The sequence below is a fragment of the Salvia miltiorrhiza genome, chromosome 6, assembly GCF_028751815.1.
Source record: "Salvia miltiorrhiza cultivar Shanhuang (shh) chromosome 6, IMPLAD_Smil_shh, whole genome shotgun sequence".
NCBI classification, from domain to species: Eukaryota; Viridiplantae; Streptophyta; class Magnoliopsida; order Lamiales; family Lamiaceae; genus Salvia; species Salvia miltiorrhiza.
Genome location: NC_080392.1, coordinates 13050886 through 13076006, shown reverse-complemented (window position 1 = coordinate 13076006; position 25121 = coordinate 13050886). Strand labels below are relative to the sequence as shown.

The 25121-nt window shown below is 37.0% G+C and overlaps 2 protein-coding genes, 1 long non-coding RNA gene and 1 pseudogene across 3 annotated transcripts; 2 read left to right on the top strand and 2 right to left on the bottom strand.

Annotated features, from left to right (window-relative positions):
- Positions 1–4761: 4761 nt before the first annotated feature.
- On the bottom strand, positions 4762–7092 carry LOC130988772 (tubulin alpha chain-like). The gene is made up of 3 exons (XM_057912729.1): positions 6713–7092; positions 5641–6246; positions 4762–5555 (listed from the first exon to the last, which is right to left on the bottom strand). The coding sequence occupies exons 1-3, from the start codon at positions 6803–6805 to the stop codon at positions 4902–4904; spliced, it is 1353 nt and encodes a 450-aa protein (XP_057768712.1). The 5' UTR covers positions 6806–7092; the 3' UTR covers positions 4762–4901.
- A 979-nt stretch (positions 7093–8071) lies between these two features.
- LOC130990514 (uncharacterized) lies at positions 8072–8764 on the top strand. Its single transcript, XM_057914742.1, has one exon. The coding sequence runs from the start codon at positions 8072–8074 to the stop codon at positions 8762–8764; it is 693 nt and encodes a 230-aa protein (XP_057770725.1).
- A 376-nt stretch (positions 8765–9140) lies between these two features.
- Positions 9141–10266, top strand: LOC130990512 (uncharacterized; annotated as a pseudogene).
- Positions 10267–19903: 9637 nt separating this feature from the next.
- LOC130988821 (uncharacterized) lies at positions 19904–21214 on the bottom strand. Its single transcript, XR_009090203.1, has 2 exons — positions 20760–21214; positions 19904–20559 (listed from the first exon to the last, which is right to left on the bottom strand). It is a non-coding gene; the product is annotated as an uncharacterized LOC130988821 (long non-coding RNA).
- Between the last annotated feature and the right edge of the window lie 3907 nt (positions 21215–25121).

Genomic DNA, 25121 nt, shown 5'->3' with positions numbered 1-25121 from the left:
TCAAACTTCATGGGACGGAGAGAGTATTAATTAATCTAGACTGTTAAATGTGAATCTATATTCACATTAAATTTTCTTTAGCTTGACTTTGATGGGTGGAGAAATTCTTTTTCTTTTATGTTCGCTTTCAGCGATAAAAATTTTGTGGGGTCATCATCATTGCTTATAATGTTAATATATCTTTTAGGAATTTTTCTTGTGATTTTTTCGTTTTTCTCTTCCTTCCACTTTATGAGGCTACGCTTTTAACTTTTTTTAATTTTTTATTTTGTCTACTACTCCAGTTTGCTTGGTCTTTTTAGTTGATCTTTTGTTTTATCTCACTTCATTTGACTTGGTCTTCTGGCGTATTCTTTTTTTTTATTTTTTTTTATGTGTCTCGGGTGCCTTCTTAACTGTTTTTTCCTTTCATTCTTCTTAATTTATCTTTGATTCTTCAATTGGCGGTATCATCGATTTCATTACAACATTTATCAGTCACATTATATCTTTTGGATTGCACTAGTTGTAAGAGTTAGCTTTCCCTATCATCAATTTGTGCGTTCTTTATATTTCCTCCTTCCACAAAAATTGTGTGTTTATTACTATTTTTGTTCGTCCACAAAGATTTTGTGTTTTTCTTTTTTGGAAACTTCATTTATACTTTAAACTTCATTAACACTCAATATTTTCAAAATATCCACCATTTACTTTTACAATTTGGTGGGCCCAATACTACCCTTTAACACTAAAATCATATCTTCCAAATTTTTTTATTAAAACTCGTGCCCTCCACTCCACCACACACTCTTTGTGGATGGAGGGAGTATTAGTCATAAACCATATTTTGTTGAAGTTTGTACGATTGAGTCTCTATAGTATGCAAAATCGTTTTCATCCTGAGGAAATTAGATGTTTAAATTATCATCATGCAAAATTTTCATTAAGAAATTACCGTTATTATTTTGACAAATGGCTATTATTGGGAAAATTCTATGTTTTGATGGAATGCCAAAACCCAACGATGGAACCTTGTTGATGACCAAAACATAGCTTATGAATATCACAAGTATTCTAACCTTGCTAAAGAATCAGCAATGCAACTGAGTTGTTCGGAGTTTGTGCTCATGCCACATAGCACGAGGACTTTGCTGCACTCAATGCTAAGCTGATGGAAGCATCAATTTAACCTAGCAGACTGACTAAAGGACAACATGTTAATCTGTGCTCAGATTCACTCATGTTAAGTCACCTTTTGGTCAATAGGCTTAAAGCAAAGTTAGCCCCTAAAGCGTATATATTCTTCCGAACATTAAATCCCTCTGAATAAGCATTAAATGTGAATCCCACTTTTCAGAAGAAAGTACAAGGATGACTATTGGACGCCAACATCAAAGTACGAATGTGCAGATCTTTCAACTCAATCATTCATTGCCACAATAGGAAGAGTTCAAAGGGAACAACGAATCAAAATTTGAAGAAGGCTCTATCGGACGACTAGATTCATTCTTCGGTCTATATATACATCGAAAGAACCAAACTCATGGTGTCGGTGGTGGTAACCATGAAGTTTCTGCGTATTGTTAGCATACATCCTTAGAAATCAACAAATTATCATGAATGGAAACTTGATCTTCATTGTAATTAAATTCCTAGTGCATAACTTGTAAACACATTTGTAGTTCCTAGACGCGCGTTTTGAATGTAAACATTCTAAGCCTAACACTGAACACACTGATCTTTAGAAACTGTTCTTCATTATAACAATGTGTTCACTTAGTTGGACCAACCCCCCTCCCCCATCCCCATCTCTATAACCTCTCACCAAGTTGTTAAGACGAAGTGAAAAAGTAAGGAGAATTTGACATAAGCTTCGAGTGAGAAGTGAAGGCGAAGAAAGGGATCGCAACCGCGAAAATTGCCATGAACGGAATTGCAATAATGTAAATTTCCAACGGGGTTACAATCGTGAAAATTGCTAAGTACAAGATTACAATCGTGTAAATTGCTAAGTAATAAAATTGCAACCGCATAAATTGCTAAGTTAAGGTTAATGGATTACTCTGAGGATCAGGGTCATGGATGTAGGAGGAGTTGCTCTGAACCACGTAAAATTGTCTGTGTGTGTACTTAAGTTTTGTTTGATTGTCTTGATTCTTGCATGCTTACTTTGCTAGACTTACTATGGTCAAGCCAACAAGGCTTTTGTTTACCAAAAAAAAAAGTTGTGTTTTTACAATCTATACTTAGTTTCAGTGTTGCCTTATCTGTCAAGCCATTCAGCAAGCTTACCTCATTCATCACAAACTGCACTTGCACAAACTGTTTATCAAAATCACATCAGTCTGACTCAAGTTATATGATGTGTGAATCAAGAAAAATAATTTTGTTTAGCCTTATTTTGTGATGAATTTTATGGGTGTTTAGATGTGATACTGGTTTATATATTGGCCTCGTTAACTCAAGAGTTGATTGATTTGAGCTTTTGTGCTAATTTTATTGTCTTTGGATTTTATGCTCGAAATTATTAATCCGTGGACACAAGCGGAGTCAGAATTGAGTTGAATGGTCTGAAGAATAATTGAAGTTCGTCTCAATACGAGCTCGTTGGTAAAATCGGATCTAAAATCAAATATAAAACGAGAGAGAACAAGTAAAAACAAAATCATTGCGCAAGATCAGTTGATCTGTGAGCGCGCCCTACCCCGCGCCGTCTGCCCTTCTTTTCGGCCCAGCCTTTAAAGGCTGCGTTTTTTACCCCAAAAATACATCCCCTATCTATGGAGTTGACCTAGCCGCACATGAGAAGTGGAGGGGGAAGGATTCTGATACCAAACAAATAGTTGTATCAATTTTCTTTATAAATTTAGAGATCAGATGGCAGACTGGAAGGAATTTTTTGTAAATGTAAGAATCGAATTCTATGCTTGTTTTTCTTGTAGTAATTTAGATTAATATTTCATTTAGCCAACAAAAGGCCTGCAGTTCAATTATCATGTTTTTATATATTTTTGTCTTTTACATGTTACAAAGAATTGATTAGTTAGAAGAATTATTTTATCATTGCTTTAAGGATTGTCAGTTAACTTATTTATTGAAGAAATGTGCTTTTCGATTTCCATGATTTCAATTGTTTGTTAAATTGTGCAAGCTTATCAATTTTAATTAATTCCTATTAGGATTGTTTATTCGTGTTTGAATTTGTTATCGTAGATTTACCTAGTTGATTGTAGTTTGTAATTGAGTATTTTTCTTAATAACCCTACTTCTCGTAAACCCTAGCCGCCATGCCTATTGATGATCATTTCCTGGCGCCAACATCAGCGGGATGAACGTCGACTCTCTTCGCATGCCTAGAATCTCAAACAACTTCGTTTCTCTGACGCATGATAATCAGGAGAAGGTCTCTTCTTCGATCACACAGGAGAAACTCAAGGATGTTACTTCTGCTATTGTCTCTGATCTGATCTCAGCAATGTGGAAAAACAATCAACGCCACCGGCGGGTAAGGTCTCTTACGCTTCTCTCATGTAACCAACAAAACGTCTGCCTGATGTGCCTGCTCACAAATTCTCGGCTTTACGGGCTGAGAAAATTGGTGATGGATATGCCCTTACTCTTCCTAAGACGTTGCATCATAGGAAAGTGGCTGAGTTTAAATTCTCGGTCATTGGATGTCTTTCTTAGGAAAGGAGAGAAGCCGCAGCCGATACACCAATTAAAGATGGAATTAACTACCCTTTGGCGTATCCAATCTGAGTGAAAACTCCTCATCATGGGCAAAGGATTTTTTACTCACTACGTTTGAAGATAAACAATTGGCAAAAGCAAAACCTTTATGGGATTTGGCGGTTGGTTCAATCCGTATTAGGGAATGGGTTCCTTACTTCAATCCCTATAAAGAGATTTCTTCCATTTGTCAGGTATGGATTCGGATCTACTATCTCCCGGTTGACTGTTGGGATCCGGAAGTCATTATTGCTATTGTGAGTGTCATTGGATTTCCTATTAAGATTGATGGGGCTTCTGCACACGGTGAAGTAGGTCATTTTCTTAGAGTTTTGGTGGAAGTGGACCTTGCTCATCCGTTACAAGAATCTATGCTTATAGATTGCGAGAGTCCTTTTATGTTGAGTTCGGATATGAGCAGCTGTCGTTTTATTGTTCACATTGCAAGATTATTGGACATCCTGTGGACAAATGTAGAAAGATTAAAAAGAATCAAGAGCAGTAGGAAAAGATTGTTAGCACGAGTAAGGATGAAAGGAAAAAAGGGGCGGCTGAAACTGTTGACAAAGGCAAAGAAAATGATGGTTTCATACAAGCTAAGAAAGTTAATCGTTGGCAACCGAAGGAATCGGATGGGATCACAGTAATCGCATTGCAGGCAGAACCATCACTATCCACATAAAAGTAAAAAAATTATCTACACAAAAATGAAAAAATTACCCGCACGCATTTGAAATTGAACCCAAGACCTCTAACAAAAGAGAGTTTTTGAATGTCTCAATTTTGCAAGCTGAGCCTCATTGACTAAATCAATTGAAAGTTATTTAAGTTAAATTTTACATACCCCATTATTGAGGGTTCATGTGTCAATTTCTAGATTATTAAACATTATCCTAGTTGTTTAGACAGACTAGCAATCGAGCACTATTCATATCAATAATTAGATGATAACACCAACTCTAAAACTTATGGTCTATTCATATCAATAGTGAGATGATAACGCCACCAACTTTAAAACTTAAATACTAAACAAAGAGTAAAGCACGCCGACACTGGTAGAGAAGAACTTTAATGAAAAATAGGGAAATAGTTTAACACAAACAACAGCAGAAATTTCAAGACATACAAACCAAACAGACGCAGTGTAAACACACTTAAAAACCAACAGGGGAGTTCATATGATAGATGCTTCTTCAGTACTCCTCATTCTCATCATCATCTCCTTCAGCCGACTCCGCCCCGACTTCCTCGTAATCTTTCTCAAGAGCAGCAAGATCCTCCCTCGCCTCGGAGAACTCACCTTCTTCCATACCCTCACCAACATACCAGTGCACAAAAGCACGCTTGGCATACATCAAGTCGAACTTATGATCAATCCTTGAGAAGACCTCAGCAACACTAGTTGAGTTGGAAATCATGCACACGGCCCTCTGCACCTTGGCCAGGTCTCCACCGGGGACGACAGTTGGTGGCTGGTAGTTGATACCACACTTGAAACCAGTTGGGCACCAGTCAACAAACTGGATGGTCCTCTTGGTCTTGATTGTGGCAACAGCTGCATTCACATCCTTGGGGACAACATCACCCCTGTACATTAGGCAGCAGGCCATGTACTTCCCGTGGCGAGGATCACACTTCACCATCATGGATGAAGGCTCGAATGCAGTGTTGGTGATTTCAGCAACGGAGAGCTGCTCGTGGTAGGCTTTCTCAGCAGAGATCACAGGGGCATACGATGAAAGCATGAAGTGGATCCTTGGGTATGGAACCAAGTTGGTCTGGAATTCATTCACATCCACGTTCAAGGCACCATCGAACCTCAGAGACGCAGTCAAGGAAGAAATCACCTGAAATTGAATGAGATAAAAATGTTCACCGCTATGCATTTAAGTATCAAACACTTAACCACCAAATATCTAAGACTTATTATACCTGAGAAATGAGCCTATTGAGATTGGTGTAAGTGGGCCTCTCAATATCAAGTGATTTACGGCAGATATCATAGATTGCTTCGTTGTCAAGCAGCACAGCAACATCAGTGTGCTCAAGAAGAGAATGAGTGGAGAGCACAGAGTTGTAGGGCTCAACGACAGCAGTAGAAACCTGAGGGGAAGGATAAATGGTGAAACCCAGCTTCGACTTTTTACCATAGTCAACCGAGAGCCTCTCAAGTAGAAGAGATCCGAGCCCAGATCCAGTACCACCACCGACAGCATGGAAAACCAAGAACCCCTGCAGCCCAGTGCAGTTATCTGCAAGCTTGCGGATCCTATCAAGGCAGAGATCAACAATTTCTTTGCCAATGGTGTAATGGCCTCTGGCAAAGTTGTTGGCAGCATCTTCCTTGCCACTGATAAGTTGCTCCGGGTGAAACAGCTGACGGTATGTGCCAGTGCGCACCTCATCGATCACAGTTGGCTCAAGATCCACAAAGACAGCACGAGGCACATGTTTCCCAGCGCCGGTCTCGCTGAAGAACGTGTTGAAGGCATCATCACCACCGCCAACGGTCACATCACCAGGCATTTGCCCATCAGGCTGAAATTCAAGTAAATCAACAGTTAGATCTCACAGAACACCGAATCCCACATCAAAAACCACACTATCTAAAAAAGTTTGAGGACATTAGAAATTTCTACTTTGCAACTTTCATTAGATCTGATAAAATTATAGAGAAGTAACAATAGTTCCCCGACTCACTTCCGATTTTCAGTAACTTCCAGCAAAGAACATATAAGAAAATACCTAGATCTAATGAGATTTAAGAAAAACTATCACAGTATTACATAACTACGTCGCATACCAAGGATGAAATGGATTGTGTAGAGATCTGATGAGATTACACATAGACAATGTAGACAAATCTTAGAAAACAGTCACATATGCGAGCACAAAACCAGATCGGATCTGACTACACAAAGAGGCATTTTCGACAAACAGCACCAAAATCCTCAAAGATGAGAGCAAGTGAATAAAACATCAGATCTAGTAGATGAAGACGAACCTGAATCCCGTGCTCTAGGCAGTAGAGCTCCCAGCAGGCGTTTCCGACCTGAATACCGGCCTGACCGATGTGGATTGAAATGCACTCTCTCATTTTCGAAGGTTTTGGGAAGAAGAACTAGAAATTGAAGGAAATTTGAAAATGGGAAGAGAAGAGGGAGAAAAACCAGAGGCGTATACGAAGACGTCTCTGGATGAAGAAATTTGAAACTGAAGAACAGGGTTCGCAGTTTTATAGCTGAGTTTCTTAATGGTGATAATTCAGAAATGCACTAACGGCCGGTTGGTGTCCGTTGCCGCTCCGTTTTCTAGGGATGGAGATTTTTCTTGGATTTAAATCTATATCTATATAAATCTAAAAACACAAGAGCGAATGCACCAAAAAAACGTACTAAAACACTCATTCCCGCTTTAAAAATTAGATTATTTTTTTTTTGAAAAAAAAAAGATTTATTATAATTATATTTAAATTACACAAGTAAATAAAAAAAATTTAAAAACAACATGACGATGAATTCAAATCCAAAACTTCAATTCTTAGACCATCTTTATTGGTAGAAATAAGAAGACCAGGTCTCCTGCCACATCATCAAAGGAAAATTAAAAAAAAAAAGACAATGGAAAGTTGGTTGATTGGAGTGGTCGACCACTCCAAAAATGGTCGCTCTCTCTCCTAAGACTACTACCATCGGTGACACTCATGTGAGTGTCACTGCATACGACAAACAAATGGAATTACTAATTTAAATGGAAATTGGAGCAAATTTGGTGACTTTGGGCGGTTCACCGCCTTTGTGGCGTGAGAAAGTCATGCTTATGTGGCACCCTTTCATTGGGTGCCACTTAATTAAATATATAATTTTAAATACTATTTTTTAATAGTTTATTGTAATATAAAAAAATTAAAAATTAGGAAAAAAAATTATATATAGACTTCAAATTTTTTTTATCAACACCACTTCAATATCCTTATTTTCTCAGCAATCTTTCAATAGCCTTATTTTCTATCTTCATTTTTTCTTCATTTTGAAGCCATGGATCCAAATGACCCCATTATTATTCAACTTTTGGATCTTTTTTTCACCATAAAAAATTTTCAAATTCAGAAGATGTTCAAAATTCTCAATACTACGAGAATTCTCAATTTTCTCCACACCTCAACCAAATTTCTACCCCTCACGAACGTCCCATTTCACAAAATATCTCTCGGAATTTATTTCAAGATGTCGAACACCCAAAGAAAAATCAGAAAGCTGCAAAAAATGTAGCTTGGTGCGTGAAAGAAGATGTAGCGCTTATGTCTTCTCGGATCTGCGTTAGCGAAGATAAGCAAAAAGAAAAAAATCAAAGAGGGGCGACGATGTGGGAACGTGTGCAGAATATGTATCATGAAGCTCAAAAAGAAAATCAAGATGAGATCGGCCCAAGGAATATCGAATCAATGAAAGGTCGTTTTAAACGACTTAATGAAAATGCAAACAAGTGGATTGCTGCTTGCAAAGAAGCAAATGCTAGAAAAAGAAGTGGAATGAGCCAGAAAGATATAGAGATGGAAGCTCACTCAATTTATGAAGCAGGTGGCAGTAAATTCCAAGACTTGGTTGTTTTCAATGATGTTATGAGTAAACATCCGAAGTGGAACTTAGCAATCAATGAAGTGGGTGATGATCAAGAAAGTGGTGGCAGCACAAAAAGGTCTAAGACTTCTGAAGATGGTGATTACTTTATCCCGTCCAATCCAGAAACTCCAACTACTGGTGGATCTACTATGTCTCGTCCTACAGGTAGAGATAAAGCTAAAAGGAAAGGAAAATGTAAGGCAATGACATCTGAATCAAATGAAATGTATGAAGAAATCCGTGCATTGAGACTTAGTAGAGATCATAAAAATGAGTTAATGACTGCTAAAATTGAATTGGAACATGAAAAGCTTAAAATGAATTCTCTGAAGATGGAAAAGAAAATGTTGGTCGCATTGTTGGCGAATGACCATTTGTCTGCAGAAGAGGAAGAGATGAAAAGCCACCTCATTGCCATTTTATTTCCGAAGTAGTTTTGCAATAATGTAATTTTAATTTATGTTTCAATGGTGTAATTTTAATTTATGTTATTTCAATTCTGCATTGCTCTATGTAATTTGTTTGATTTTTCAATCCAACTGTTGAACATGCAAGTGTCTCTGACACTCTTCACGTGATCATAATTTTCTATCACACATTTTCTGACATTTCACATGCACACTTTAATCTCTGCCATTCACATGCACACTTTAATCTCTATCATTCACATGCACACTTAATAATTGTCCTGCCATTTCACATGCATCCAAATCTCTATCATTCACATGCACACTTAATAATTTTATCACTGCTTTTATTTTTCTATTTAACATACCTCATATCCAGTACCTAACTCATTCTAAAGCCAAAATGTCTTCTTCATCTTCATCTTCATCTTCATCTTCAGATGAATGGGAAGAACGACGTTATCAACAAAATCGTCAAATTGATCGCATTATTGACGATATGCTCATAAACAATCACAATCTTATTTTAGGAACTTCTTCTTCCACCACTAAAAAAAGGTATTGTGATAGGGAACGTGAAGTTGGTGAGCAACGTTTGATGAGTGATTATTTTGTCCCTAATCCAACGTATAGTTCGGAGCTCTTCCGGCGTAGATTTCGCATGCAAAAATCATTGTTCCTTCGTATAGTAGATGCTGTTACTGCTAACGACGAATATTTTCAACAGAGACCCGATTGCACTGGTAGGCAAGGCCTTTCACCACTACAAAAATGCACTGGAGCTATGAGGGTGTTGGCTTATGGAACCGCAACCGATGCCGTTGATGAATAGTTCAACAGTCACGAGGGATGCTGTCATTCATTTCGTAGAAGGTATCATTTCTTGCTTTGGTGACACATACCTTAGAAGGCCCAATCAACAAGATTTGCAAAGACTACTCTATGTTGGAGAACAACGTGGTTTCCCCGGCATGATTGGAAGTATTGATTGCATGCATTGGGAATGGAAGAACTGTCCTACTGCCTTGGCTGGTCAATATGCAGGAAGAAGTTGAAAACCAACAATCATTTTGGAAGCCGTTGCATCATATGATTTATGAATATGGCATGCGTTCTTTGGAACTCCAGGTTTGTGCAATGATATCAATGTACTTCATCGATCTCCCGTTTTTAGTGATATTTTAGCAGGTAGAGCACCTAATATAAGTTATGTGGTCAATGGTCGTCAAAATGATAGAGCTTATTATCTCACTGATGGCATATATCCCTCTTGGGCTGCATTTGTCAAGACAATTTCAAGTCCAGTGCTCCGAAAGCACAAGTTGTTCGCTCAACACCAAGAGGCTGTAAGAAAAGATGTCGAGAGAGCCTTCGGAGTTCTACAAGCTCGATTTGCATTTATTCGACGTCCTTGTCTCATTTGGGATAGGATTTTGATGGGAAAAATTATGATGGCTTGTATCATCATGTACAACATGATAGTGGAAGATGAACGAGACACATACCAAAACTATTATGATCCCACATAATTTTTGATGGATTTACCTGCAAATGAAGATGTATCTATTCACTACTCAACTGACAGAATTGCAAGTTTGTCTAATTACATGATCAACAGGGATCGACTTCGCAATCGCGAAGCTCACAAAGCTCTTCAGAAGGACTTAATTGAGCATATATGGGCAAAATTCGGCACGACTAATTAAATATGTAATTTGCATCTATTGTACTTGTAATTTTAATTTCCTATATGTATTTGTAATTTATTTTATGTATTTTTAATTTTTCATTTTACTCGTGTAATTTTTGTTGTATGATCAAGTAAATTTTATTTTTTTTTATTTTTTTTCTCTATTATTTTAATTTTTAAAATATATTTAAAAATTATTGTGACTAATATAATAATAAAAATAAAACAAAATAAAAAAGATATTTAGGTCATGTGAGTGTCACTAATGGGAGTATATTTAAGATAAAGGTTGGGTTGTGTATGTGGAAGAGATATAAATGAATATTTTAATTAGTGGCAGATCCAGGGGGGCTAGGGGGGGCTTCAGCCCCCTCCCATTTTTTGAGTTTTTTTTTAATAATATAGATATATATTTTATTTTATATCTATATATATGTGTATATAAATAAGAAATACAAGGAAAAATATAGTAATACATTGTTTATAGTATTCAACTATCCATATTGATTGCTTAACACATTGAGTTGTTACATTTATATTATTTTTATCATTTTTTCTTTCTTAGTTAATTTTTAATGTTGAATTTGAGTCAATTCTAGAGGTAAAAGTAAAATTACTAATTATTAACTATGAAAATTAGTTTATTTGTTTAGAAGATGAAACATTTTCTTAAGAAAAATGCATAAAAGTATGTCTTTATATGCTTTCAATCTACTTGATGTTGAATTAATTGAATTGCGAACAATTATCTATTATATTAAGTGATTGTTAAAAAAATGCATGGCCATAAAGTGTACGGAATGCTCAAAAAAATTTGCTTCGGGGGCTCCCGCCCCCGAACCCCCGTGTAAATATTTTCAGACGCCGTAGTCCAATAGATTCAACCCCCCCTAAGGTTGAATCCTGGATCCGCCCCTGATTTTAATTGAAGGTTGGGTTGAGGAAAAGTCACTGATGGAGATAGTCTAAGCTATCATCCATTGATGTGGTGACATTTGTCAATATGTAATTGGTTGAGTAGATTTTATTTAGATAATTGATAAAAATCATTATATCTTTTATATAAAATATACCAAATTTATATTTTTTTTCATTCTCTATAAATAGATACCACTCTTGCTATATTTCAATACACCTTCAAATTTTCCCATTTATCCTCTCTACATATAACTTCTATTATTTGTTTCTCTATTTTTCAATGGATCGAGACAATAATTATTTCTTCAACTCTCAAAATTTCAATCCCTCTCAATACTATTATCCAAATCTTGCTGATATTCCAAGCTCCAATGAATTCCCAGAGTTTGATTATGCTATGAATTCAGAATTCTCGCATAATCCAACTGATTCTCCTATTTCTGAACATCACCAAACCTCTGAAAATTTTTCTGCAAACCCTTCCAACAATGCACAAAGTTGGACTGATATAGAAGATATATATCACTGATGTCTACTTGGTGCTTTGTCAGTAACAATCCAATTGTTGGCACTAACCGAAATAGTAAGTCGTTTTGGAAAACTGTTGCAGATATGTATGAGCAAAGTCGAGCAGATAATCCAAAATTGGAGGTCGAAGGACCTTGGAATTAGGGATGTCAATCGGGCCAGCCCACCGGGTTTTCGGGCTAGCCCTATCGGGTTCCGGGATAGTCGGGTGCGGGCTAATCGGGTTGGAGATTTTTTCGGGTTGTAAATCTTCAACCCTAACCCTAAACTTTCGGGTTTCGGGCTAGCCCATCGAGCTAATCAGGTTAAAGGCGTAAAAATAAAATTATCATTTGTATTTTATTATTTCTAATGATCTAATGTATAATGTATAAAATATACATAGATATTAAAGATACAAATTATATAGCAAAGCATGAAATGCAAAAATATAAGATATTCAAGATTACATAAACAAAATTATATTAAAATGAGATAATAAAATTTAACATGGATCAATGCACTAGAATCAATCTGGATTATTACTGAATAATTAGTGGATTTGTCATGCACGTCTCATTGACAGAAAAAAAAAATTGGTATCACTTTAAAATGAGATACTAATAATTAATTTCTAACTAATGAGATACTAATAATCAATTTCTACATAAAATTCGTAATTAATTTCACTTTTTTTAATGAGATTGCACACACACACACACACATATATTCTAACTAATTAATTTCACTTTTTTTAATGAGGCTACATATATATATTTAAGCAAATACCATAGATCTAAACATAGCAGAAGTTGTAATTGGATGCATCAGTCACAATTCCGTCAGCCCACCGGGCCAGCCCATCGAGTTTTCGCGCTAGCCCTATCGGGTTCCGGGTTAGTCGGGTGCGGGCTAATCGGGCTGGAGGTTTTTTCGGGTTGCGATTTTTCAACCCTAACCCTCAAATTTTGTCGGGTTATTCGGGTCGGCCCACGGGTTTCGGACTGCATTGACATCCCTACTTGGAATCATTAAGGAACCGTTACAAACGCCTCAACAAAAATGTAACTATGTGGGTTGCTGCATACAAGAAAGCATATGAACGCGACGAACGAGCGGTCAGTCCAAAGAGGATATCGAGAAAGCAGCTCAAACAATTTATGGCAAACCTAAGTTTACTTACCATGAGGTGTTTGAAAAAGTTATGAGCAGCTATCCGAACTGGGAACTAAAATTGGAAAGTACTGGTTACGACGTTCTCACCCAAACGACGAAGACGGTGTTAACGAAAGTCGCAACAGCTCAAAAAAATAGACGACATATGAAGATGTGGATCCTCCAACCGACTCCACTCCAGAAACTTCAGGTAGTGATGCTTCAAAATTTCATCGTCCTATTGGTAGGGATGTTAGGTCCCGGGGGTCTCGAATAGGTGTATAGGGGGGGGAAATACACCTATGGGTTATTTTTCTTTTCCTCAAAGTGAGGGATCTCAAGATAGAGATCTAAACGAAACTTTACACGCAAACAGTGACGCCTGTTGACTGAAAATAGTTTTGACCAAACAGGGTTGACGACTGATACTGAAAGCTCTTCAGTAAGGAGTTATCAGTTAAGTTGCTGGAACTTAACTGATGCACTTATGGGCTTCAGTCGAGTTTGCTAAAACAGAGATGATAACACTCTTCCTGACTATCAAAAGATAGATCAGTCAGACTGATATCATACGCAGCGGAAATTAAACTTAGTTTTGCAATAGCCTCGGTTGAGCACGTTGTTGGTCTTAGATTTCTCTTTGCAGTTATTCAGTATTCAGTTTATCAATTGAAACAACACAAGTAGGAAAGTAAAACTAAAAGCTGTAAACAACACAGAGACTTTTACGTGGTTCGAAAAAACCCTTTCCTACATCCACGGTCGGTTGATCAGACCAACAATCCACTCCGCAAGTGCTTAACAGGTGCACTGCAAACCAAATTGTGTGCTTGCCGGGTGCACACAACCGTACCACTGAAGAAAACCCTTCTTCAGTACCCACACTTCACTCGTGTCGGATTTCTCTTGCTTAGCACAACCCGCGCTAAGACTCTCAGAGTCAGAGTACCTTTCTGAATTTCGAATCACTCAAACACTCAAATCTTTCTTTCGAAAAGGAGGTTTGAACGGCTGCCAACTATACTGCAAAGAACAAGTTCTTTGTCGCAAGTTTGACCTTGGCTTCTGGGTAAACAGAGGTTTGCCTAAGGTCTAAGAGAATGTGTGTAATCAGTAGTGACTGATTTTGGCTTTGGAATTCTCTTCTTCGATTCAAGCTTTGGGGAGGTTAAGCTTTAGGCTGAGTAGCGATTTTGGCAGAGCTTCAGCTTATGTCGTTGAATCGGTGAAGATTGAAGTGATCCTCGAGCGCTATTTGTAGGAGAACTCTTGAATTGATCCGTTGGCGTAGAACGTCCTCAAGATTTCTTCCGTTGGAGAGCAATTCGAATTTGGGCTGAGGTTTCAATCTTCGAGGTTCCTTGTCTGATGGAAACGGCTCTCTTGAGGGACAGGAGATGTGACGTCTCTGATAAAGTAGCCACCAAATAGGAATGACCTCTGCAGAGATAAGATCCTGAGATCTCTGCATTTAATGCGGCTGTACTTTTGTGAGTACGTGGGTTCCTTTAAACGTTGGAAGATCAGTCCGAGGAAGAATGTTTAACTGATACTTGACTTTAGTATCAGTCCGCTGAGTCCACGTGGCACGCATTAAGTAATCAGTTCCGAACTGATTCTTCAACTGATACTTCAGTTGGTATCTTCAGTCTTCAGTCCTTCGTCCTTCAGTCTTCAGTCTTCAGAACCGCAAGCTAAACTAGAAACGAACTCTAACACTTGAGTTCAAAATAGTTCTAGTCTATTACAATTACGACCTATGAATTTTGGTATCATCAAAACAAGGATTAGGATATTCCACAAGGTTCCCAACAAGAGATAAAGCTAAAGCTAAGGCTAAAAGAAAAGGAAAACAAACAGAATCATAATCTTCGATAGTTTCAGATGCTTTCACTGCTGGACTACGTGAAATGAGAATCACACGTGAAAAACAAATGAAAACATCTACGTTCAATAGGTTGATGAAAAAAAACCTGTAGTGCCCCAAAATATTTTAACTACAAAAAAATTTCTCTTCTTTATTTCTTTTCAATAATTAAATTTTAAGTCTTATAAGTCGCGCCTAGTTATTGTATTGAGCATGAGCATTTAATCATAATAAATTCTAAGCATTTTATTATTATTATTATTATTATTATTATTATTATTATTATTATTATTATTATTATTATTATTATTTCATTTCTTACAAGATACTAATTACCTCTTTTAATAAAGCCCAAATTCTTTTATTGAAGCCCATTGCTTGAGCCCATAGTAATTTGTTGTGCAGCCACGTAAATTGTTTGAGGAAGATCAGAAAACCCTAATTCACCTTCCTTCTTGATGATCATGAAAATTATGGAAAGATTTGTTTGATTGATGCTCCTTCCCAAAAATAAAGCCCTAATTCGCAGTATAAATAGCTGCTCTTGACCCCTTCTTCCATACACTCAAAGAAATACAATTACAGCGTTCCTTCTTCGGGGTGAGGTATTCCTCTACCTTCGCATTTTCTCTTCTTCTTCGCTTGTAGCTCGTCTGTGTCTTTTTCCTTCCCTCTGTATTCACTTTAATTCTTTGAGAACTGTAAGTCTCATTTTGTACTGAAGCCATCATTTCCTTTCGTCTTGTCAGTATATCATTTATGTTTCCTATGAATATATATCACTACTAACAATGTTAGTTTGTCCTTTTGTGCTTTATATATATTATGTATTATGTATAGGGGTATAGGTGATAGCTACGAAGACTTTTTAAAAAGCATGTTTAAAGTCATGTTTTAAATTTATTTATGTCCAAACATATAATACATATACGTGTGTATATATATATATATATCATGTTGGAGTGCAGATGTTTACTTTAGTGATTTAATAGTTAGTCATTTATGTTTTTACAAAAATAAGTGTATATATAGATATTTGTTTTATGATGCAGACGTGTATGTATATATACTTATGGGTTGGAATAATGTTCTTATTTTAGAAATCGTTTTCATATATATATTTAAAATATTGATACATGTTTTTTTTGACAGAATAGTTATATATATATATATATTTATATATATTTATGTGGGCGGAACTCCTGGCCGTGATTTATGCTATTAACATTGCGCATCAAAGAGGTTGGCGAATGTTGTGGATTGAAGGGGACTCTGCTTATATTGTTCGTCTTTTGGAGTCTAGGTCACTCGATGTTCCCTGGCGTTTCATGGCTACTTGGAAGAAGGCCCTTCGGCTTTTGGAGGATTTCTCGGTGCAAGTGTCGCATATTTTTCGCGAAGGAAATTGTGCAGCTGATCTGATGGCTAATCAGGTTATACCGGAAGGTTGGTGGCCTTATGCTCGGGACGAGATTAAAATTGCCGTGGCCAAAGACATGGCGACCCACAGTCATGTCCGAATCAAGCATTGATTGGCTCTTTTGGGCAGCTCTTTGCGCTGTTGTTTCAGCGGTTGATCTGCCGTTGCGCCTTTTCATCGAACAGTTGGTGTCTTGCGGGCTGAGCTGCTGTGCTGTTGCGGGTTGGAGCTTGCAGGCAGAGGCTAATCCTGCGTGTGGTCGCAGATCGTGGTCTGAGTTGAGAGTCGAGCTGGTTTTGCCCGTGGTCTGTGCTGGGTTTGGACGCGTTTTAGGCCTCTCTTTGAGGATTTTTCTCATACATCTGGTGGTCGTTTTTTGTTAAGGAGCTTGGTTGGGTGTTTCTTTCGTTTCCGTTTTCTTTTTTTTCTTGTGTTCTTTTTTCTCGTGTTCTTTTCTCGTGTGGTGAAGCCGAGATTTCTAGGAACGATGGTGCGGCCGGAGTTTCTGAGATTTTCTCACTTCCGCTTCTCACACCTTTTTCTTAGACGAGTACTCTTTTTCCTCTCCCTGAGGTTTTAACGAGGCTCGGCCCTTTGTTTGCGTTTCTGTGCATTCAAGGGTTTAGGTTTGGTTTGTACGCTTTTCTTTTTTCCTTTTTTAATAAAATTCTATTTTAATAATATATTTATGTGGATGTATAACCATTGTTTGATCGTATTTTAATTATGACTTTATTATTTTAGGCGAGGCACACAAGACTTAATCTTTAATTACTTTACACGTGTCAAAGAGAAGTAAAGGTGGGGTTATAACGTTGCATTTAACATTTATCCTTATTATACGTTTTACTCAATTTATATGTGTGAGAAGCAGGCAGAGCCTCCGGGCTATGAGACAGAAAGTTATAACCTACGGGTTATATGAGACAGAAAGTTATAGCCTACGGGTTATATGAGACAGAAAGTTATAGCCTACGGGCTATATGAGACAGAAAGTTATATAGCCTTCGGGCTAAGAGACAGAAAGTTATTGCTTTCGGGCAATATGAAAGAGCAGACAGATTTCATCGCACTTATATTTTTGTTGTAATTCTTATAATATGGATAAATGCACCCCACTGAGTTTATTGTACTCACCCCAAAACAATATCTTTTTCAGGAGATGACTCGGGCGATGGAAGGCGGGGCGAATGATGGTCAAAGATGAAAGAAGAATAATATTTTCAATTGGAATAAAGACTCTTTTAGTTTATGATGTTTATTTTATTGTTCCCAGTTGGATTTGGGATTTTTAGTTATTTTAAATATTGGAATTTTGTTATTTTAATCAAAGTACTTCTTTTTATTTAATACGAAAATTGGGGCGTCACAAAACCAGTTATCTCCGGATGTGGAAGCTCTCAAACATCGGCTAATGGCAGAACTTTATGGAATGTAATCAAACTTATGATGCTTGTTTTTAATTATTGTGTTATTTAAATTATTGTTGTATGGTTTATTTATGTAATTTCAATTTATGCAATTTCAATGTAATTTCATTTTGTGTAATTTCAATGTAATTTCACTTTGTGTAATTTCAATGTAATTTCATTTTGTGTAATTTCAATATAATTTCATTTTGTCACGACATTTCCAAAAGCTTTTACTTTTGGTGGCACCACCCATGTGACTTTTGAATTATTGTCACGATAGTTCCAAAAGCCTTTACTTTCGGTGGCACCACCAATGTGATTTCTGAATTATTGTTACGATATTTCCAAAAGCCTTTACTTTCGATGGCACCACCCATGTGATTTCTGAATTATTGTCACGATAGTTCAAAAAACCTGTACTTTCGGTGGCACCACCCATGTGATTTCTAAATTATTGTCACGATAGTTTGTGTAAGATAGCATGTGACACTTATCATCATGCTCTTGCTTATATATTTATCCATGTACTCTCTCAAAATGACAGAACAATTATCTCTTCTATACTCTACATAGAAAAAACTCCTCTTCAAAAAATGGCCTCTAGTTCTAATATTGATGCTTCAAATTCTAGCGATGATGAAGTATAGGAACAAAGTGTTGCCAAACATAATCGCCAACTTGATCACATCATTGAGGATGTGGTCATCCATGCCGCAAGTCTATCTGTACAACCTACCAATCATGCTATTAGAGGACGAATGCGGTATGTTGAAAGAAGACGTAAAATAGGTCATGAAGGTGTGTTCGAGCAGTACTTTTCAGAAGATCCAATCTATCCCCCAGAATATTTTTGAACAAGGTTTCACATGCGAAAGCCTTTGTTCGAACGTATAATGAACAAACTCGTCGCCACCGATAAATTTTTTCAACAACACCCTGATGCAGCTGGCCGTCTTGGTATGTCTCCAATTCAAAAATGTACTGCAGCTATGAGGGTGTTAGCATATGGCACCTCAGCCGATTTACATGACGAATACTTATGAATGAGTGCCCAAGTCATTCATAAATCAGTCATCAAATTTGTTGAAGGTGTCATTTCTAATTTCGGAGATGAGTACCTCAAAAAGCCAACTGAAGAAGATATGGCAGCTCTTCTTCATATCGAAGAACGGCGAGGGTTCCCAGACATGATGGACAGTATTGACTGTATACATTGGGAATGGAAAAATTGCCCTACTGCATGGGCAGGGCAATATGCAGGACGAAGCGGTACGCCAATAATTATTCTGGAAGCAGTTGCATCACAAGATCTATGGATCTGGCATGCATTTTTTGGAACCCCAGATTCAAGAAATGATATCAATTTACTTGATCAATCGCCTGTTTTGATGATATCTTGGAAGGTCGAGCACCTAAGGTCAATTATATCGTTAATGGTCGCGAAAGGAATGTGGGATATTATCTCACTGATGGTATATATCCTCAATGGGCGACATTTATCAAATCTATTCATGCTCCACAACTTCGAAATCACCAGTTGTTTGCTCAACATCAAGAGGCTGCCCGAAAAGATGTTGAGCAAGCATTTGAAGTTTTACAAGCGCGTTTTGCTTTTATCAAGCGGCCATGTCTTATTTGGGATCGTGATATTATGGAAAAAATAATGATTGCTTGCATCATCATGCATAATATGATAGTGGAAGATGAAAGAAACACTTACCTTAACTACTACAAGAAATTAAGGGTTTTAGCCACACATAGATGTGTGGCTAAAAGTATATTTATGTGTCATTGTTTCTTTTTACCCACACATAAGTCAAATGTCAACATGTGTGAGTAAAACTTTGTAAAGAAAGGGTATTATCCACACATATGTATATGTGTGGGTAAATCACCAAACATTTACCTACACATATATATGCCACGAACAATACATTTTATGTGTGGGAAAAGATATTTATGATATACTGCAGCGATGATGTGGAAATGACATAGCATTTACACGTGGCAAATTTTATGTGTGGGTAAATCATCAAATATTTGCCTACATATATATGTCACTAAAGGTATATTTATATGTGTGGAGAAAAATATTTTTTTAGTAATTGAATTTTAGAAAAAATATTACTATTTTCAAATATTATAACCTTTTATTAGTCAATTATAACCATAATTATAATTATAATAAAAAAAATCAAAAATCAAATACTCAACACATTAAATATAACAAGAATATCATACAGAACATTTACATAAAAAAATATTTAACAAAATCAAAGTACAAATCTGAAATTACTAACTACATATAATTTTAAATGTCTAAATTACTAAGCACTTAATCTACAACTCGCAATTAATCTAGGACTCATAATTTTTCTTCAAGCTCTTGATCAAAAAGCAACTCCATTGTACATTGGAAGAGTTGAACATTGGTTAACCATCGTGACAACTTTTTCAATGACTCATGCCAAGATAAGAGAAACAAGATATTAGCCATCATACACAATTTAACATATTTTAAGGTACAAATAACAAAGGTAAAATAACTTAAAAATTATAATTGATCCAATTATTAGTTTAATCAATTGATTTCAGTTATTGAAAGAATCAATTCTCAAGCTAGAAGAAACAAGAGTGAGTATAAGTGGAAGGGCATGTCAGAATAAATAAACAAACTACATAATCTCGTGAAAATTAGGGGTTCGGCTGTGTCCTCTTGACTCAAGGCCAGATTGCCCCGGTTCACGATCGGTAACTGAGGGACGTGCTGGATTAGGCTTTCGCGTCTTTGGCTATTCTTTTTTCTCTCCAATGTAGAAATGGAAACACCTCATTGCCTCCTATAGTGTATTGCTACAGTAATGTGGAAACAAAATAATAAAATCTCATCGAAAGTGAAGAGAAAATTCAAAGTTCTGAAATTGATCAAGATAATGTACAAAACCAACTATTTCTAATTTCTGAAGTGACCTAGATCTAGGGTAGGAGCCTCCTATGGTGAACTTGAAGGAAGTAATGGGGAAACTTGAAGGAAATAAACGGAAAGCTAAAACCTTTTCACCATTCCCGAATTCCCCCTCGGTCGCAGTCAGCGATGGTGATGCCGTGAACCAATTTCCCCAATTCATCGTCGTTCCGTACTGTCAGCTGCACAGGCCTTGGCACAATCCTACTCTTCTTGTTGTCCCTCGCGGCGTTTCCGGCCAATTCCAGCACCTTAGCGGCAAGGTACTCGAGCACAGAAGCCATATAGATGGGCGCTCCGGTGCCCATACGCTGGGGCTGGGCGTAGCGCCCCTTCTTCAGAAAATGGGCGAAGCGCACAACCCCGAAATTGGAGCGCGCGTGAATATAAAATGAAACGAAAATTTTTAAGATAGTGGGAATTGAGATTAAGTAACTGTCGATTTGTGGAGGGATTTTAGCACATGGCGGTGAAATGAAAATTTTTTGTGGAGCGCCCTAAGGAAACACGCGCGAAGATAATGAAATTAGGTGGGCATAGCAGAGAAGGCGTGAATACTAGTATAAAATGCCACGCGTATATTAACTACACATATATTAACTATGAAGTAATCTTTATTAATTGTCACGTCAGCATAAAATGCTTTAAGAGTCAAACAAACAAACAAAAAATGTAACTAAATATATGTCGGTAAACATTTGTTTTAGTTTTAAAGGAATTTTATATAATCACATTTTTAAACTATTTAAAATCGTATACTGAATTTACCTACACATATTCAATTATGTGTAGGTATTTTACCACACATAATTATGTGTGACAAATTATGTGTGGCTAAAACTTCCACGTCAGCATTAAATATATTAAGAGTTAAACGGAAAATAAAAAATAAAAAAATAAATGTGACTAAATATTTTTACCTACACATAATTAAATGTCATTAACTATTTAGGGGGCCGCTCCAATGAGACCCTCTAATTTTAGTGAGATTTAGGGCACGATCTGGTGCGTTTATTTTATCAATCCTATGGCTGATATTGTATCTGGAGGGTGATTTTTTTTCCAGGGTTCGAATCCTGGAGGGAGCAGAATATTTTAAATTTTGTTATTAATCAGTATATACTACATTGTTCATCAGTATATACGGCTCTGTTCATCAGTATATATGTCTTATTCATTACGAATTTTTTAAATTTTATTTTTCATCAGTATATACATCTTGTTCATTAGATATGCGTTTTGTTCATTAGTATTATATGTCTTATTCATTGTACTCATGTTACACGAAAAATAGAGGGTCTCACTGGAGCGCGCCCCTAACTATTTAAAACTGTCTAATGAATTTACCAACACATATTTAATTATGTATGGGTATATTGCCGCACATAATTATGTGTCACAAATTATATGTGGCTAAAACCCTTATATTCTTGTAGTATCATGATCCTACAGAATTCATCGAAGATCGACTAAGACAGAATAGAATACTTGTCGAAGTGAAGATGGAGAAGAAACTAATGATTTCGTATACTCTACGAATAGGATTGCAAGCCTAGCGAGCTATATGAGAACTAGGTCCCAACTTCGCAATAGAGAAGATCACAACTCTCTATTACATGACTTGATCGAGCATATATGGCAAAAGTTTGGAGATAATTAAATGCGTAGTATGTATTGTTTTTTTTCTATTTTGAGTTTGGATTGTTGTAATTTATAGTTTTAGTTTGCCGTACTTTAAATTTTTATTAGTTTGTTATTTTTATTTTATTTTATTTTTTATAATATTTTAATTTATATTTAATATTATTAAAATTATTACGATTAAAAAATAATTATAAAATTATGTTGTGGTTGGGGTGGTCATTGATAAATGAACAAAAATAGAGGTGATTGGATTGGGATGAATATTAGTGATGTGGAAGAGAGAGAAACTAATTAAATATTAAAAATGATTGGATGGTTGCTGACAAAGATGGTCTTAGACTATATTTATCAATAACCCTCAACAACCCAATCTTTTAATAAAATATTATTTCTCTCTCTTTTCACAACTTTAATCCAAATTTTATACTTTATCAACAACCCACTACAACCTACACATTTTTTTATTTTTCTATTACATATCATTATATTTTTTAATAACCACTTGCCAAATGGCACCTTTTCATTTGATTAAAAAGGTTGATGTATAGGTTGGTCAAAGACTTGTAGCAACAATCGGTTGTGAAAGTTACAATATTTTATTATTTTTTTCTGTTAAGATATTTTGTCTTATATACATGATCGGTTGTTGAAGTTGTGAATAAAGGTGGTCTTAGGTATTAACCACCTATCAATAGATCAACACACGCACACAAAATATATATGTACTATTTACAAACGCATTAATTATTAATACAATATTAATGGGAGAGATAAAATTGTATTTATATATGTGTATATATTTGTATCTATATATCAGAGGCGGATCCAGCATGGGACGGTGAGGGTACAACTGTACCCCCAAAATAAAAAAAATTTAGCTAGTAATATTGATGAGGAGTAATATATGTAGAGCAGAGGAATCTCTTTACCAGTGGTATTACGGAGAGCAGCGAGGTAGCTTTCATCAGAGGAAGCACACCCGCCAGAGGAACCGTCCTCGCCAGAGGAGCCACCCTCGCCAGAGAAACCACACTCGCCAAAGGAACTACCTTCGCCAGAGGAGCCACTTTCGTCAGAGAAGCCGCCTTTGCCAGATGAACCACTTTCTCCAGAGAAGCCGCCTTTGCCATAAGAATCATCAGAAGCGTAGGGAAATCTCCCGCGTAAAGACGAATTTACCATCATACCCTCGACCACGCAAGGCGCATGCTCGGACGCTGATTTTACTATTTTGCCATCCTATGTAATCTATAAATAAGCCCTGAGCTCGTGCTTTGTAACCTACGTTATCTCTAATTCTCAATACAGCAACAGTTTTCTCTTGTGTTCTAGCATTCCAATTACGTCTTTGTTCTTCTTCGATCGATCAAACTAGGTATAATCCGCGTCGTTTACTGTTGTCTAGTTTAGGTGTTGATTCCTTGTTTCACCAACTGGCGCCGTCTGTGGGAAGTAACTGAGCTAGGATGTGAGTCTCCGTTCACCGGCGCATGCAGATCCGAAATTATGTTCAGATTTGCGTGCGCAGGCACCGATCGGGCCGATAATTCGGTCACCCAAATGAATTCGAGTCGATTATCATGTTTTTCGGGTTGATTTGCCTTTAAGTTTATGCGATCTATGTTTATTTATGATTTTCGGGTGCATGGGGAAAGGTGGTAAAAGTCGTAAATCGTGAATTGGGAGGATTTGTGTTTATTTACCGATTGATCGGTTTAATTGTATGCGAACGAAGGGTTTCTTCGTAGAACTGGGGTTTTCCTTACAGATCTGATGTTTATATCGGTGGATTGTGGGATAGTACTCTGTTTTTGGTTGTGTTGAGTTTTTGCTGTTGATTTACGGGTTTTGCACCGATGATATGTTGATTAATACATTGTTTCTGTTATCCTGGGTTTTTGCTGTTGATTTACGGGTTTTGCATCGGTAATATGTTGATTAACACTCTGTTTTTGTTATGCTGGGTTTGTGCTGATTGATTTACAGCTATTTCTCGTTTAAGGGTGATAATTATCGGTGTTTTCCATATTTTTACGGCTAAATCTTCGTTTTATACCTTGTTTAACACGTTCTGTTAATAATCCGGCTGATTGCTGTGATGATTTTGCTGTTTTTGGGTGTTGTGGTTATTTTACTGCACGATCGTGATAATTTTGGGCCGTGATGTTCTTTTTTCCTGCATAATTCTCTTTCTCTATCATTTCTGACGCACTTCGCTAACGAATTTCGTGGTTGATGTTTTGTTTATATCCGTCTTGGGGTTTTCTTACGAGTTCAAAGGGGAATTTCCTGGTTGTTGCTCTGCCATTCGTGCTCTGTTATTTCAATCAATGCACTGGGTTTATTTCCCAGTGCACAGGGATATCTTGAGGGGGAATTTTTAACGGCCTCCGCGCCGGTGTTCGGGATTTCCTATTTCGGCAATTTCAATCAGTAAAGGAGGATCTACTCATTTGTAGTCTGGATTTCTTCACACTTTGTTTATGTGCAGGTACTATGGGTTCCTCTGAAACTCGCCGTATTCTGGAGAAGGAGTTCGACAACGTGGGGTCTGGCTCTGCTGCCCACACTACTGAAGTGCCCACCTCGCTGTTTAATGGGCTGCCCACCAGCACCATCTTCACTTCACCGCCGGGTTTTCACACTGTCTCAGCCACTCCGCCGACAGGGCAAAATGTTGGTGTCTAGAGATTCGCTCTGGTGACTCCGGGTTCCGAGATGCCAGGCTTGGCCCCTACATCTGATGGGGGACCGCTCAACTTTGGGCTGGCAGAGCAAATGATGGCTCTACTCAACTACGCTACTA

What these genes read in the sequence shown, in the direction of transcription:
- LOC130988772 (XM_057912729.1), bottom strand. Translation starts at nt 6,805, where the DNA reads ATGAGAGAGTGCATTTCAATCCACATCGGTCAGGCCGGTATTCAGGTC. An exon ending in GCCTAGAGCACGGGATTCAG is followed by an intron (nt 6,247 to 6,712) that starts GTTCGTCTTCAT and finishes CTTGAATTTCAG; the next exon opens with CCTGATGGGCAAATGCCTGG. An exon ending in TCAATAGGCTCATTTCTCAG is followed by an intron (nt 5,556 to 5,640) that starts GTATAATAAGTC and finishes ATTCAATTTCAG; the next exon opens with GTGATTTCTTCCTTGACTGC.
- LOC130990514 (XM_057914742.1), top strand. Translation starts at nt 8,072, where the DNA reads ATGTGGGAACGTGTGCAGAATATGTATCATGAAGCTCAAAAAGAAAAT.